General features: G+C 43.4%; 1 protein-coding gene and 1 long non-coding RNA gene across 14 annotated transcripts in view; one reads left to right on the forward strand and one right to left on the reverse strand.

The window, feature by feature from the left end:
- Nucleotides 1-12,952, forward strand: part of tenm2a (teneurin transmembrane protein 2a) — a 205,347-nt gene that overhangs the window by 154,604 nt on the left and 37,791 nt on the right. For all 13 annotated transcript variants that reach the window (XM_032528708.1, XM_032528709.1, XM_032528713.1 and 10 more), the window contains one exon: nt 2,862-3,100. In XM_032528708.1, the coding sequence (XP_032384599.1) occupies nt 2,862-3,100 (239 nt within the window). The remainder of the gene's footprint in view (nt 1-2,861; nt 3,101-12,952) is intronic.
- Nucleotides 454-7,917, reverse strand: LOC116697389 (uncharacterized). Its single transcript, XR_004333990.1, has 3 exons — nt 7,866-7,917; nt 1,699-1,703; nt 454-464 (listed from the first exon to the last, which is right to left on the reverse strand). It is a non-coding gene; the product is annotated as an uncharacterized LOC116697389 (long non-coding RNA).

Raw genomic sequence — 12,952 nt, forward strand, 5'->3', positions numbered from 1 at the left:
ACTAAGCTCACAGTGGAGCTTCGGCACACAAACAACAAAGCCAGGAAATGAAATGAATTTGGTGCCCGCGTTCAAATGCATACCAGCACATTAAATCACATACATTGTGTTGCACAGAATGCGAGTAATAGACCACTTCACCCCCTCCTTGCTTTCACAAACATTAGGGGTTATGTAATTAATTACCTCTGGCCTTGTCATCACAGAGTGGCTATGGAAATGAGTTGAAGCAAAGACACATGCTGGTTGACCTTGGTGTGTGTGTGTGTGTGTGTGTGTGTGTGTGTGTGTGTGTGTGTGTGTGTGTGTGTGTGTGTGTGTGTGTGTGTGTGTGTGTGTGTGTGTGTGTGTGTGTGTGTGTGTGTGTGTGTGTGTGTGTGTGTGTGTGTGTGTGTGTGTGTGTGCCATGGACGGTCTTACATTTGGGAGCATGCTGATTTATGCATGCACATTCAAATTGATGACTGTGACACTGAGAGGCTGGTATTTTTAGAAAATAACCTCATATTTCTTTGCGTGCCATCTCCTCGTGCTCATTCGGCCTCTATCTGTCTAGAGGTTTTTTCCATCCCCCTCTCTTCTCTTTCCTGTATTTTCTCCGGTGTCACGCAGCGTACCTGGCAGGTAAAAGGGGGAGGACGGAGGAGAGAAAAGATGTAGGAGGAAAACAGAGAAGAATCTAGCAGGATAGCAATCCAACAATCAGATGATAAGAGAGTATGAGTGAGGCAGAGCACAACTGGCTGAATAATTGATAGAGAGTGGAGCGGGGCTCCCAAACCAAATCTTCATGCACTGAGCACATTACATCACATAACTGTTTTTTAGAAGGGAAGACACATGTATGCCTACAGACACACTGTTATGACACATAAGTTATTAAAGACATCAAAAGGACAGGAATCTGAATAAAAGACAGTGAGCTACAGAAATAAGAGCTGAGCCCTGACACACATTTGTGCACAAACACGTTTGTATTACTTTACTTCTGAGGACTCTATGTGGGTCACGTTTCTTGGAGCCGGGGCAGACCTGAGTCACAAATCTGGTGACTCCACTTGACAAAGACAAGACTTGTAACCCAACTTAAACATTAATGACTCGTGACTTTGCTTGGACTTTTAATCGTGAATGACTTGCCATTCTCCAATACCCAAAGGTTAAAAAATGATGTTAAATGAAAGTGTACAACTGCTAAAGTAAGTCATTCAAACCCTTAATTTTTAGTAAACTCTGTGGACACAAACAATGTTCTGAATGCTGAGTTCATGTGTAGACCCCCTGGTTGTACTTGGAGCAAAGTCATTCTCAGTCTTTTAAAAATAGTGACTTTGATTCTATCACAGTAGCGCCCCTAGCTCTCCCATTCAAAAGGCCAATTTACCAAAAAACGACAATATAGTAAATCTTAAAAGTGACGCTTCCATCCTAATTATGCTTTTAAACTAACGTTTGACTCAGGTACATTCACAAAAAGACCCTAGGTTGCATTTTAGTGAATTACGCTTTAACATAAATATTCTAAAGGCACAATGTGTTTCAGTGTAAGTGGATGACATCATATGACAGGACGTGTGCTTAGCAAGCAGAATTCAACTTTAAAGGTCTAAAATGATGGCTCAAACTATGAATATAAGAACCAAGTTGTAATAACAAGAATTATTGCCATCACAACATGCCTAACATCAAGCCTAGCACCAGTCCTCAAACAGCCCTTTGGAGAGGTGAAAACCAGACCAAACCTTTTGCAGAAATGTCCTCCCTTCAAAGATCACAGACTCACAACAGAACAACCAGAGCATGTGCAGCTACACACACACTAACAAACACACACACACACAATCAGACAAAAACTCCCTCTCCTCAGTCTTCTTTGAGGGAATAGAGTGACCTCGCCCCCCTCTGATCTGTCACACTCACCTGAGGGCTTTCTTCTGTCGTGCCACCTGTTGTCTGTGTAGGGGCAGTTCATCTCTCTCAATTTGTGCTACGAGCGTGTGTGTGTCACAAAGAGTCACAAAGGTGTCATAAAAGTTTTCTTACTGTGTCTTTGAAAAGTTTCTGAAATGCCGTGTTTCATTTTTTCCCCCAAAAATGTTCCTTCAAGGTCTGATCAGAAAAAAAGACTGAAAGTTAGAAGAGAGGGAACTCTTTTTTTAGGAAGGAAGAAATGATGAGAGAAAGGAGACGCTGAGGAGCAGTGATATGTATAAATGTATGTGAGAAGGCATGGAGTAGCAGTGGGGTGAAGAAAAATGATAGCATGGGAAATGGGAAGGGGAGGGTGGAAAGGGTGTCAAAAGAGACACGTTGGGTGAGCAGGTGCAGAGATTTCAGAGGATAATGGGTAATACGAGCAAAGGGATGATGGTTCAAATCCCTCTTTTATCCTCTCTCTGAGCTCTGACCTCACTGGGGCAACGGGGATAGGTAAAGGAGACGGCAGTGATCCTCTGAAGCCATAGAGAGCAGAAACGAGGCGCATCGTTAGTGGGGTGAACGGAGGCGAAGCGAGGGAATGGAAAGCGGAGAAAAAGGGTAGAGCAGGTGGAGGTTACAACGAGACCTTGGAATGGAACAGGCTGAATTGGAAACACAATCAGTTCAAGGATGTTCAAACCCATATGGCAGGAAGGGCTCATCGGAAAGAGAAATTGGACAGAAGCTTGCACATATGTGGCCCTGTCATCTGGACTATGATTGGGGGGGTGTCTGCCCCGTGTTTACCTTCCCCACTGAGCGACCAGAGAGGTTTTAACCACTCATCTCAGCACCAGTATCGGCTAATGACATGAACACTTACGTCATCTTTTTCTACCCGTGGATTGACCTTTTCTCTCCTGTGTTTTTTCCTACTCCAGACACTTCTTGTTCAAGACGTCATCAGGGACCACCCCTCTGTTCAGTAGCTCCTCCCCCGGTTACCCGCTGACCTCGGGAACGGTGTATTCTCCGCCCCCTCGCCTGCTGCCCAGAAACACCTTCTCCCGCTCAGCCTTCAAGCTAAAGAAGCCGTCCAAGTACTGCAGCTGGAAATGTGCCGCGGTGACAGCCATCGCAGCCGCTGCCCTGCTGGCCATCCTACTGTCCTACTTCATCGGTAAGTGATGACCACGCACCAAGTATTACTCATGAAGAGGATTAATTCGATTTTAATCTGTTTTAATTAGAGGGTTTTCTTTTGATGAGGAGTTAAACACACATAGTCAGCACCTCTGAATGCACACATGCTTATCACATATCTTTTATTTCAGCTTGTTAGCTGTGTTTGTTTCACCCTGACCCCGTAATATATGAACTTTGCTCTTATTAGTAATCATCACAGACCACAGCGGAAATGAAGCGCCAAGCTAACGGCCCGTTGTTAACACAAAGCAGATTCTTGAGGTGTGAGCTTTGTCACTGTCGCCTTGTGCTGCACTGTCAAAATCAGACTCAGCATGAGCCCTGGCCTCCACTCTGCATCAGTAGACAGACAGCCGGACACACAGACAGGCAGGAAGATGCACGCACCACAGAATACCAGCCTGTTTCCGTGAGCAGGTATCAGTTAAGATAGGAACACCTAACAGACCTCTGTAGGGGATTGGATGTTTTTCACTGAGCTAAAGCCATACATAAAGTAATGGTAGAGGAGAGCACTTACCGAGCACCTCAGGAGAAGATTCTGATGGCTGTCTGCTGGTGGATCTGTCAGGAAGAGAGAGAGAGTGAGAAAGAGAGAGAGAGATAGAGAACTTTCTTAGAGTTTGTGGGAGTGTGTGTGGGCGAGGATTTTATTCCCTCTTGACCTCATTCACTGGACAGAAGAATGCAGTATGTGGGTGCATGTATGTGTGAGAGAGATAGACAATAGGAGGAGTAACAGAAAACACACTGTATGTATACTTTTCTGTGTCTTTGTGTGTGTGTGTGTTTGTGTGTGTGTGTGTGTGTGCATGCGTGTGTGTCTGTCTGTGTGTTCGTGCGTGAGAAGGCAGATGTGTCACCGAGCCCTTGATTGGCCTCTTACCCCAGAGACTACAGTCAACAGATGGGGGATCTTAGGAAACAGTGGCATCAGCAGAAAGAACAGCCCGCTTATCTCCTCTACATACATTATTAATATAATTTTACATTATTTAGATATATATATATATGTATATATATATATATATATATATATATATATATATATATATATATTACATACATAGTGAGTGTGTATGTGTGTGTGGACTTTATACACCTCAGCTTGCTCGCCTGGATGTGTCCAAATTGCATGTGTTCACTAGAGTGTGTGTGTGTGTGTGTGTGGTGTGTGTGTTGTGTGGTGTGTGTGTGTGTGTGTGTGTGTGTGCGTGCCTACATGTGTGTGTGTGTGTACTTTGTGTACCCCCTCGGAGTGCCCTTGAGAGTGGTGTGTGTCCTCCAGAGCAGATCAAGGCCCCTTGCCTGGGGCACACAGACAGATCCATCGTCTCCTGAGCTTTACACGGTCACACTGCGCTGGACAGCCACATATGGAGCTGCAAAGCAGGAGTGGGGAGAGGAAGGAAGACCTCCCCGTTGATACTTGAGGGCAGAGAGGTAGTGGAGCATTAAAACCTACCAAAACCTCCATCTTATTCTATTAAAAGCATAGGGCGCTCTTGGGGCTGCGATGACACAATATTTATTTCCATCAGAGGACATGTAATTGTTAATAATATAAATCTGATAAGGAAGAAATAAGGAAAACAATTAAAAAAAAAATTCTATTTCTGAGAATATAATTGCTTGCCATGTGCATTTTTTTTTTTACCACTACGTCCGTGTTAATGTGCCATCTGGGTACATGCCAAACACATACAACTTGTCAACAGTATTGTCTGTCTGTCTTAATAGAAAATAGCTTGTTAGCCATACTAACAAATTACTTTATGTGCATTTGTAGCTATAAAAAAGAGACTGGAAAGTATAATATCCCAATGCAATGTGAACATACTCTACTGTATGAATGAAACTCAAGGAGTTAGGAGCAAGAGTTGCTAATACGTTTTCCTTTAAGCTCCACTTTCTGTGTATTTACTGTTTTATTACATGCCAAACGTCAGTGCTTTACCACCAAACTTAATTGTGCAAGTGGCCATAATTCGGTAAGCTGAGCAAGGCTGAAATTACACTTTATTGTTATTACATTATTATTTTTGCTAACTCTGGAGCCCCTTTTCAGCTGTTGTAAGGAAATGTTTTGCTCTGGTGTTTTGTCGGTGCTGAACAGAGCTGTAGCAGTGCTGCCAAGCCTGAAACCCTTGTGTTTACCTAGCTTTTTGTAGCGTTAATCATGCAGCGAGTTTCAGTCGGAAGAGTTCACTGCTCAAAAGGGGGGTTTTGTAGTACCTTTTGTTTGTGTGTGTGTGTGTGTGTGTGTGTGTGTGTGTGTGTGTGTGTGTATGTGTGTGTGAGAAAGAGAGAGACAGAGCCCAGCACTCACTAGGGGGATTGTGCAGAGCACCCAGAGCCATGTAGCGTGAAGAGGACCCCTCTGAGGCATCCGCCCAGGAGCCCACTCATAAATTACACCAGGACACATGTGCCTGAACAGCACTTTTCTTTTTGTGCGCGTATGTGTGCGTGTATGTGTGTGAGTGCTCCTTCCATAAAAACTACCTACGAGATATGTGTGTGACAAAGTGTGTGTTTGATTGCGAAGCTTTGAGGGCGTGCGGGTCCTCAAACGGATTTATTTTTCTTTTTGCTTCTCAAGACCATAAATAAAGCTTCAGAAATTGCTCTACAATCTTCCAGAAACACGCACACACGTATGCATGCACACCGAGAACTGTTTAGAAAGGCTGGACTCAGCATGCTTCAGGAGCATGGTAGATGATATCTCTTTGAAGCTTATTCACTGTCTCCCACTGTTAGAACGGCGCCATTGGGACGCGATAAACACACTCACGTCCAAACACAACAAACAGATCCGTGCAGCTGTGTGTCTGTGCATTTCTGTACTTGAAAGTGTGTTTGTACGAGTTTGAGAGAGTGTATTTGTGTGTGTTGTATTTTCAGTTAAAGCGTTTAGCCTCCAACTCCAGCCGAGTTTGGCCTCGTCTTCACGTGTGAAGGAATGACTGAACGAATGGAGGGAGGAGGATAAACGAGAGTGCTTGTTCTTCTTTCCCCCGGCATCTTGTTTGCTTGCTCCGCATGGAGCAGCGGAGCCAAAGGAGAGGTGGTTGCTAGGATACAGGTGAACGGTTGGCATACAGGAGGGGAAGACAGGTCCGTCATTGTGAACGGCAACCTGGAGAGAGCGAGATAGAGGAAGGGGAAGGGAGAGGGAGAGGGGGAAAAGAAAGGGGTGGAAAAGAGTCTGAGCAGAGAGGGCAGAGGGGAAGAAGGGAGGTGCGTCACTGTCAGCATGAAGCCCAAACATAAAGGGAAGAGCAAAAGGAGGATAGATGACTGGAGAGACGCAGGAGAGAAGGGCTGAGGCTGATATGTCACTGTTGGCGCCGTGAGGGATGAGAGCGAGATTGAAGGGGGGGAAAATAGGAGAGAGGAGCGAGGTCTGTTGTTTGCACTGCCGGGGAGAAGTAGGGGAACCGGGGGGGAAGAGGAGCAGGCGTGACAACACAGCCTGGTGTGGAGAGGAGAAACTGAAGGGAGGCAGAAGGAGACGAGATGAGGTTCGGTCACCTGGAATATCTGTGGGACTAATGTCTCCTAATTGATCACAGCGAGCGGAGAACAGAGGGAATGTGACAGAGAGAGGACAGGACAGAGAGAGACTGTGGAGACAGGACAGGAACAGGGCAAATGGTGGCAACAGAAGTAACAGCGAATAAAAAGAGAAGAATGATGTAAGTCTCAGAGGGCAGAAGATGTACAGAGAGAGAAAAACAGACAGGAAAAGAGATGCATCGTGGTTAGCAAGGAGAGGAAAAGGCTAGTTTGATACATAGATGAAAGATCGAGGACATGTCAGGGTCCAGGTGGATTGTTTTCACACACACATACAGTACGTGCACAGTCAAACACACACACACACACACACACACACACACACAGACACAGGTGTGCCCTTGACTGCAATGAGTAAACTTGCTTGCGGTGCTGGCTGGTGTCACCTTTGCAGGGGGGTTTTGTGTGAATGTGTGTGTGTGTGTGTGTGTGTGTGTGATGGCTGAATTTGTCGGATGCAGTGGCATACTCCACATGGTATTGTCACCACTGATGAATGAGAACACACACATGCACGCGCACACACATACAATGTATTTTTAGTCTTACTCTCAGCTCCCCTGTCTATTGATTAAACAGACACGCACGCACGCGCGCACACACACACACACACATCAACCATGACCTTCATGCCTCCAAGCTAACCACTTTCCATCCATCATGCTGTCTCGCTGTACCAGACTGATCCCAATCGCTTACTGCCCATTCCTCCTGGTTAGAAGTGTCTCACTTCAGTGTATTCATATCACTGCTCCCTTACATAATAACATGTCAGAGATTTTACTGTGCAAAGATATATAGCTCTGCCAACAGGTATTATTCTGATCAAAAAGGGTTTTTTTCCTAAAACTTTTGCATATTTTTTTCCTCCATCAGAATGTCAAAAGACGCCGTACTGCCAAAGTAATCCTTTACAAGTTGAAAAAATGCTGTAATTTTAGAAAGTGTGTGTGTGAGATGTTCATTGATTTAGGTTTTTACATATTTTCAGATTGTTCTCTCTCTGGAGTGTAATCTCTTGTTCACCTGGCAGACAAGTGCATAGGAATATGAAGTATGAAAGAAAAGATTGAATTGAGCCAGTTTGAATTGTGGTAAGAATTACACATATGATGTTTGGCAATTTATAAGATAATTTTCCAAGTCAAGGCATCCACAGTTTGTCATAAAATTGTTGAAGTATAAGACTTAAAATACGTAATTAGAAAAACGACCAAAAGCTGAAAATAATATGAAGGAAAAGGTTGAATTCCCACCCATTGTCAGCATTGAGTTTATTAGAGACAAGACATCTCTTTATACTAAAGCCCCAGGCTGTAACAACCAATCAGAAAGGGGAACCAATTTTTAAATCACCTGAGACACATTATCACATCACACTGATTAAAAAACAAAACCCAGATCTGTTGAAAGGACCAGATCACTTTAAAACAATTTCCCCCCAGATTTGATGTCACCGTGCCTCCAAATGAAATGTTCCCTGCCACACACAGGACACTAATTATCCCTTTGTACAATGAATAACGGCTCCCTGCACCATTGACAGCTTAATGAAGGTGTTCCCAACTTATTTTGACCCTTCAAAGCAAAGCAATGCCTCGTCTATTAGATGGGAGTTCCACCAAATAGTGAAGTTCCCTTCTTGGATTTGACAAAAAGAGAACTATTAAAGAAATCATTACTCGGCCAATACAGAAAAGAATAGAGCGAAACACAGGAACGGAAATGTAATGGAAAGGTATTGTTGCATATATATTTACTTTGTAATAAGATGAATTTGTGAAACAGGGGCAGGACCAAATAAGTTCATTTTTTCAGCCTAGTCCTTCTTAAACTAATCCTTTTATTATATACATATATATATATATATTATATATATATATATATATATTAATATATATTATATATATATATATATACCCACATAAATACAGGTATATATAACATATGCTTCAGCCTGCTCTTCTAACTAATCCTTTTATTTTATGATATATATATATTATATATACACATACAATACAGGTATATATATACATTCCAAAATAATCCTATTTATATACATATACAGTTATATATATATATATATTATATATATAGATATATATATATATATATTACTGTAAATATATATATTACTGTAAATATATATAACATACATACGATGTTTATATATATATATATACACACACACACATACATACAAGTGTAAATATATGTAAACTGTGTACATATATGGATAAATTAAATTAAATAGTTTTTTAGAGAGAATTTATGTGAAATTAATCATGTTACAATAAATATAGTATGTGTATTTTCCCTTAGATACATACATGAACTAGCTGATGCCCACCTGTTCTACAAGTAACTTGAACAAATCCGTGTACTGTACATAAACTTAAAGTTTGTCCCACGTCATACAGAAGGACAATGTTGCGTAACCCCTTGATCCAGACTATTTACCATGAAAGTTTGGATATTACAAGGTCTTCGTCCTATTTAAACCTGCAGACTCCCAGAGCCTGCTCACAGAAAGCGTTCTGAGAGTGAAGGACTCTGAGGCCTCTCAAAATACCAAACCATGACCATGGACAATGCACAAATCATACATTCCTTTCATGTCTTATACCTTTTTTATCACGACTGAAAGCAAAGCACAGAAATGTCAGATGTTTTTTCAGAAATATAATTTCTATTCCTTATCTCTGTGTTAAATATCATCCCACAAACCCCCCCTTGTGACTCTTTGAGTGTGCACTCCAAGACTCTGGGAAGTTTGGGAACCACTGGCTCAGTACAGGTTTTAAGTAATAGAACATAAACAGAGAAATGGGGAGAATTGTTAGATTTTCTCATTTCTTAGAATGTCTCAGTGAATGGATGCAACACAATACCACAGGTTATATTTCAGAGTTGCAAGCCATTCAGCCTTCTTTCATACTAATCTTCATTTAACAATTTAAAAAAGCTTTGACAAAAATTGGAAAGTCTTATTTTTTGTTTGTTTTTACGACTTCTTTCTCTACCTTTCTAATCGTCCTGCAACCTGTCAGAATTACTCCTTCGGGGCATCTCAACCCCCTGCCTTATGCTGCTGGAAATAGAACATAGAGAGAAAATTATTATATTTATGTTTTTAAACAGATTTTTAAATGTTTTGGCTCTTTTGGGAGCCACATCCGTTAGTGTGTAATACTGCTGTTAACAGAAATTGAACAACAATTGACAAATTATTAAGTTGCTATTTACATATAAAAAAGTTTTTAAATGATTTTAGCTCTATTTTAAGCTCTTAGCTTGTCTTTTTAAATTGGAGACAAACCAGTGAGCCCCTGAGTGTGTGACTGTCTGCTGGACTTGTGTTGGACCTGCAGGTCTTACATTGTGGCTGCTTTCCAAAGCTCCTTGACCCCAAAGTCCCCTCTCACTCTCCATGTGGCTTCCCTTCTGCTGATCCAAGGTGGAACAGCTAGAGGTCAGGATGTGTCGCTCACGGCTGTGTGTGTGTGTGTGTGTGTGTGTGTGTGTGCGCGTGTGTGTGTGCGTGTCTGAATGTGTGAGGTGACAGCATATGGTGAATGCAGGAACCTGGGCATAAGGATCAGACGGGGAGCGTGTGTCCGTAGCAGCAGGGCCTGTCGTACTGATAAAGGTTAGGGTCTTACCGCACGCTGCCGGTCCTAGAAAAGGCCAGGGCATGGCCAGGACCAGGCTCAAGGTGCTAAACCATCTGCACCAGAGGGAGAAATGGGTCATCTGCACTGGCCAGGTGATGCAAAGCAGGGTGCACAGGTGTTCATCCAGTACATGGGGGAAGTATCAATGTTCATCCTTTGACTTTCTGTTTGTGTACCTGGAGTTTCTGTACGTGCTTTGGAGGATATGTCCTTTGCTTTGATGTGTGCAAACATCCACTCACTGATTTTGCTGAGTGTTCGTATTGGCTGCATTAGCGTGCATGGGCTCATTTCATTTATTTCCTCATTCATTTATTCATTAGCGCGGGTCTTATCGGGGGCCCAATCGTTAGTCCAATTAGGCCTATGGTGCCTCACTAGTCCTGTGTGTGAAACAGGAGATGGATGAAGGCAAAGTGAAAGAAATCACTGTCCTCTCTTTTCCTCTCTCTGTATTTCATTTTCTTTCAGTCTCTCCGTCTCTTGGCCTCCGGAGCGTACTCTTCCTTCGTCTTTCTTCCTCACTCATTCTCTCTCACTCTCTGATCTGTGATAAGATAGCATAGTTCCTCATATCCTGTTTCTAATACAGATCGATGAGAGGGAAAGGACCGAGGTAGGAGGGGATGAGGCGAGGCAGAGTGGGTTGATGTGGAGGAGAGAAGGTGCAGGGAGGGGAGGGGTCAGGGTAGAGATATCTGAAGAGGAAATGAGGATTCAGTAAGGAGGACATCACTCAGATTCACATCTCTTTTCATTTAGCCCGTCGCACACATGCACACGCACACACACAGCCACATCTGCATCGGGTCGTCTCAATATTTCAGTGCCAGTAAGGAGCCACTTCTGCCGTGTGAGTGAGTGTGTTGCCGTTTCTCCCCACTAGACACTGTTTTGCAGGTGGGAAGCTGCGAGAAAAACTCACGTAACCTTTTGTGTTGCAGTCAATTACAGTTCAGTTGCATCAGCTGGGTGAGGAGGTCCCGATGGGGGTTGCAGTGTGTGCTTGGCGTGTGTGCAACTTGTTGTTAATACCGTGCGATATTTAAGCATGCACACACACACACACGCACACTCAGCAGAAGCAGACAAATTGTCTCTCTCAGTGTCTATGACCCCCAAGGGCAGAAGCCAACCGCCGCCCCCGTCCCTCTGTCTGAGACTCTAAATGATCTCAGCAAGCAGTGCCTTTAAAACTTAGCTGGGAGAGAAGGCTGCTTTATTTATAGACTACAAAAGGGGATATTGTGTGGTAAATTCTAAGAAATATCCCAAATGGCCTGAATATTAAGAGCATGAGGCAGCACTATCCTCTTCTCAGTCTCCCCCCTTCCGTATTAGCACTGCACCTCTTGCAGCGATAGAGAGAGAGTGATACAGAAAGAAACCGCAAAGGTGTGTTTTCTCATGAGGCTGCTTTTTGTGCATGTGTTTGTTTTGGACAACAATGTCTACCAGCTCGCCAAATGAGGGCCTTGGAGATGGATAAAATCCGAAAGGCAGGTAAAAAGTCTTCCTAAACCAATTAGCAGTCAGGCCGAGGATGGGGGGCTGGTCTCAGCTACAATCACCGCCCTAATTGAGGTCAGAGTTTTGAATTTAGTGGTGAATTAGAACAGTTAATATGCATTTTTCAGGACGGCCAGGGGAGATGGCAAAGGAGAGTGTGATGCCTGTGTGTGAGCGCCTGTGTGCGCACACGCGTGCTCTCTGTGTAATCTCCCTCGCATTGCAGGAGATTACATACAAAAACAAGCAAGAGGCCATTTCCTGCCTTTGGTGCAATTAGGAGCAGTGCAATTGGTTCAGATGCTGCCTTTTAAATAGGCAATGATATGGTTGAGTTGGGAAAGAAATGGGCGAGAGACATTAGAGCACAGAGGAGGAACAAGAGAAAGAGAGGGAGAGAGTTGGAACATGTTCCAGAGAACAGAATGATGATGATACAATATTTTCCAGTCAGGGAACACTCAGTGCGACAGTCTGCCACAAAGTCACCTTTCTCCATCTCTGCTGCTCTCTCTTTCCCCCCCCCTCATGCAGAAATCCATTTGCACCCTTTAACTCGGAGAGGTATAAATATTTCCCAAAAACACACGTTGAGCACATGAGCATTGTATATCTGTCTGATTGCCTGTGTTGAGAACCACTTACTGTCAAAGGATAAATCACAACCATCTTTTCTCACCCATCCAGTCAACAAATACAGGGCCACTCATCGCTTAAATCTTTCCTCTTCACTTGCCATCCTTCTCTCCCTCCCTCATTCCATCCGTGGGGGCCCCCTTACTCATCTCTTCCTCTCTTTTCTGCAACATCATCTGGAGCCTGTTTTCCTGCTCTTTTTCCTTTATCCTCAGGGGATTTGATATGTTCTTTAAGATTCTCTCAGTTCCTGTTGTCCTCCAGTATTCTCTCTGTTCCTCTCCTCTTTCTGTCGAGGTTCGCCGCGATTTCCTCAAGAGCTCCTGACCTCCATCTCCGAGCCCAGCCACCACCTCCTGCTTTTCATCTCAATGTCCCTCTATCCATCAGTCCGTCCTTTTTTCTTTCTTCTTCTTCTTCTTCTT

Source organism: Etheostoma spectabile, chromosome 10 (assembly GCF_008692095.1).
Source record: "Etheostoma spectabile isolate EspeVRDwgs_2016 chromosome 10, UIUC_Espe_1.0, whole genome shotgun sequence".
Classification (NCBI taxonomy): Eukaryota; Metazoa; Chordata; class Actinopteri; order Perciformes; family Percidae; genus Etheostoma; species Etheostoma spectabile.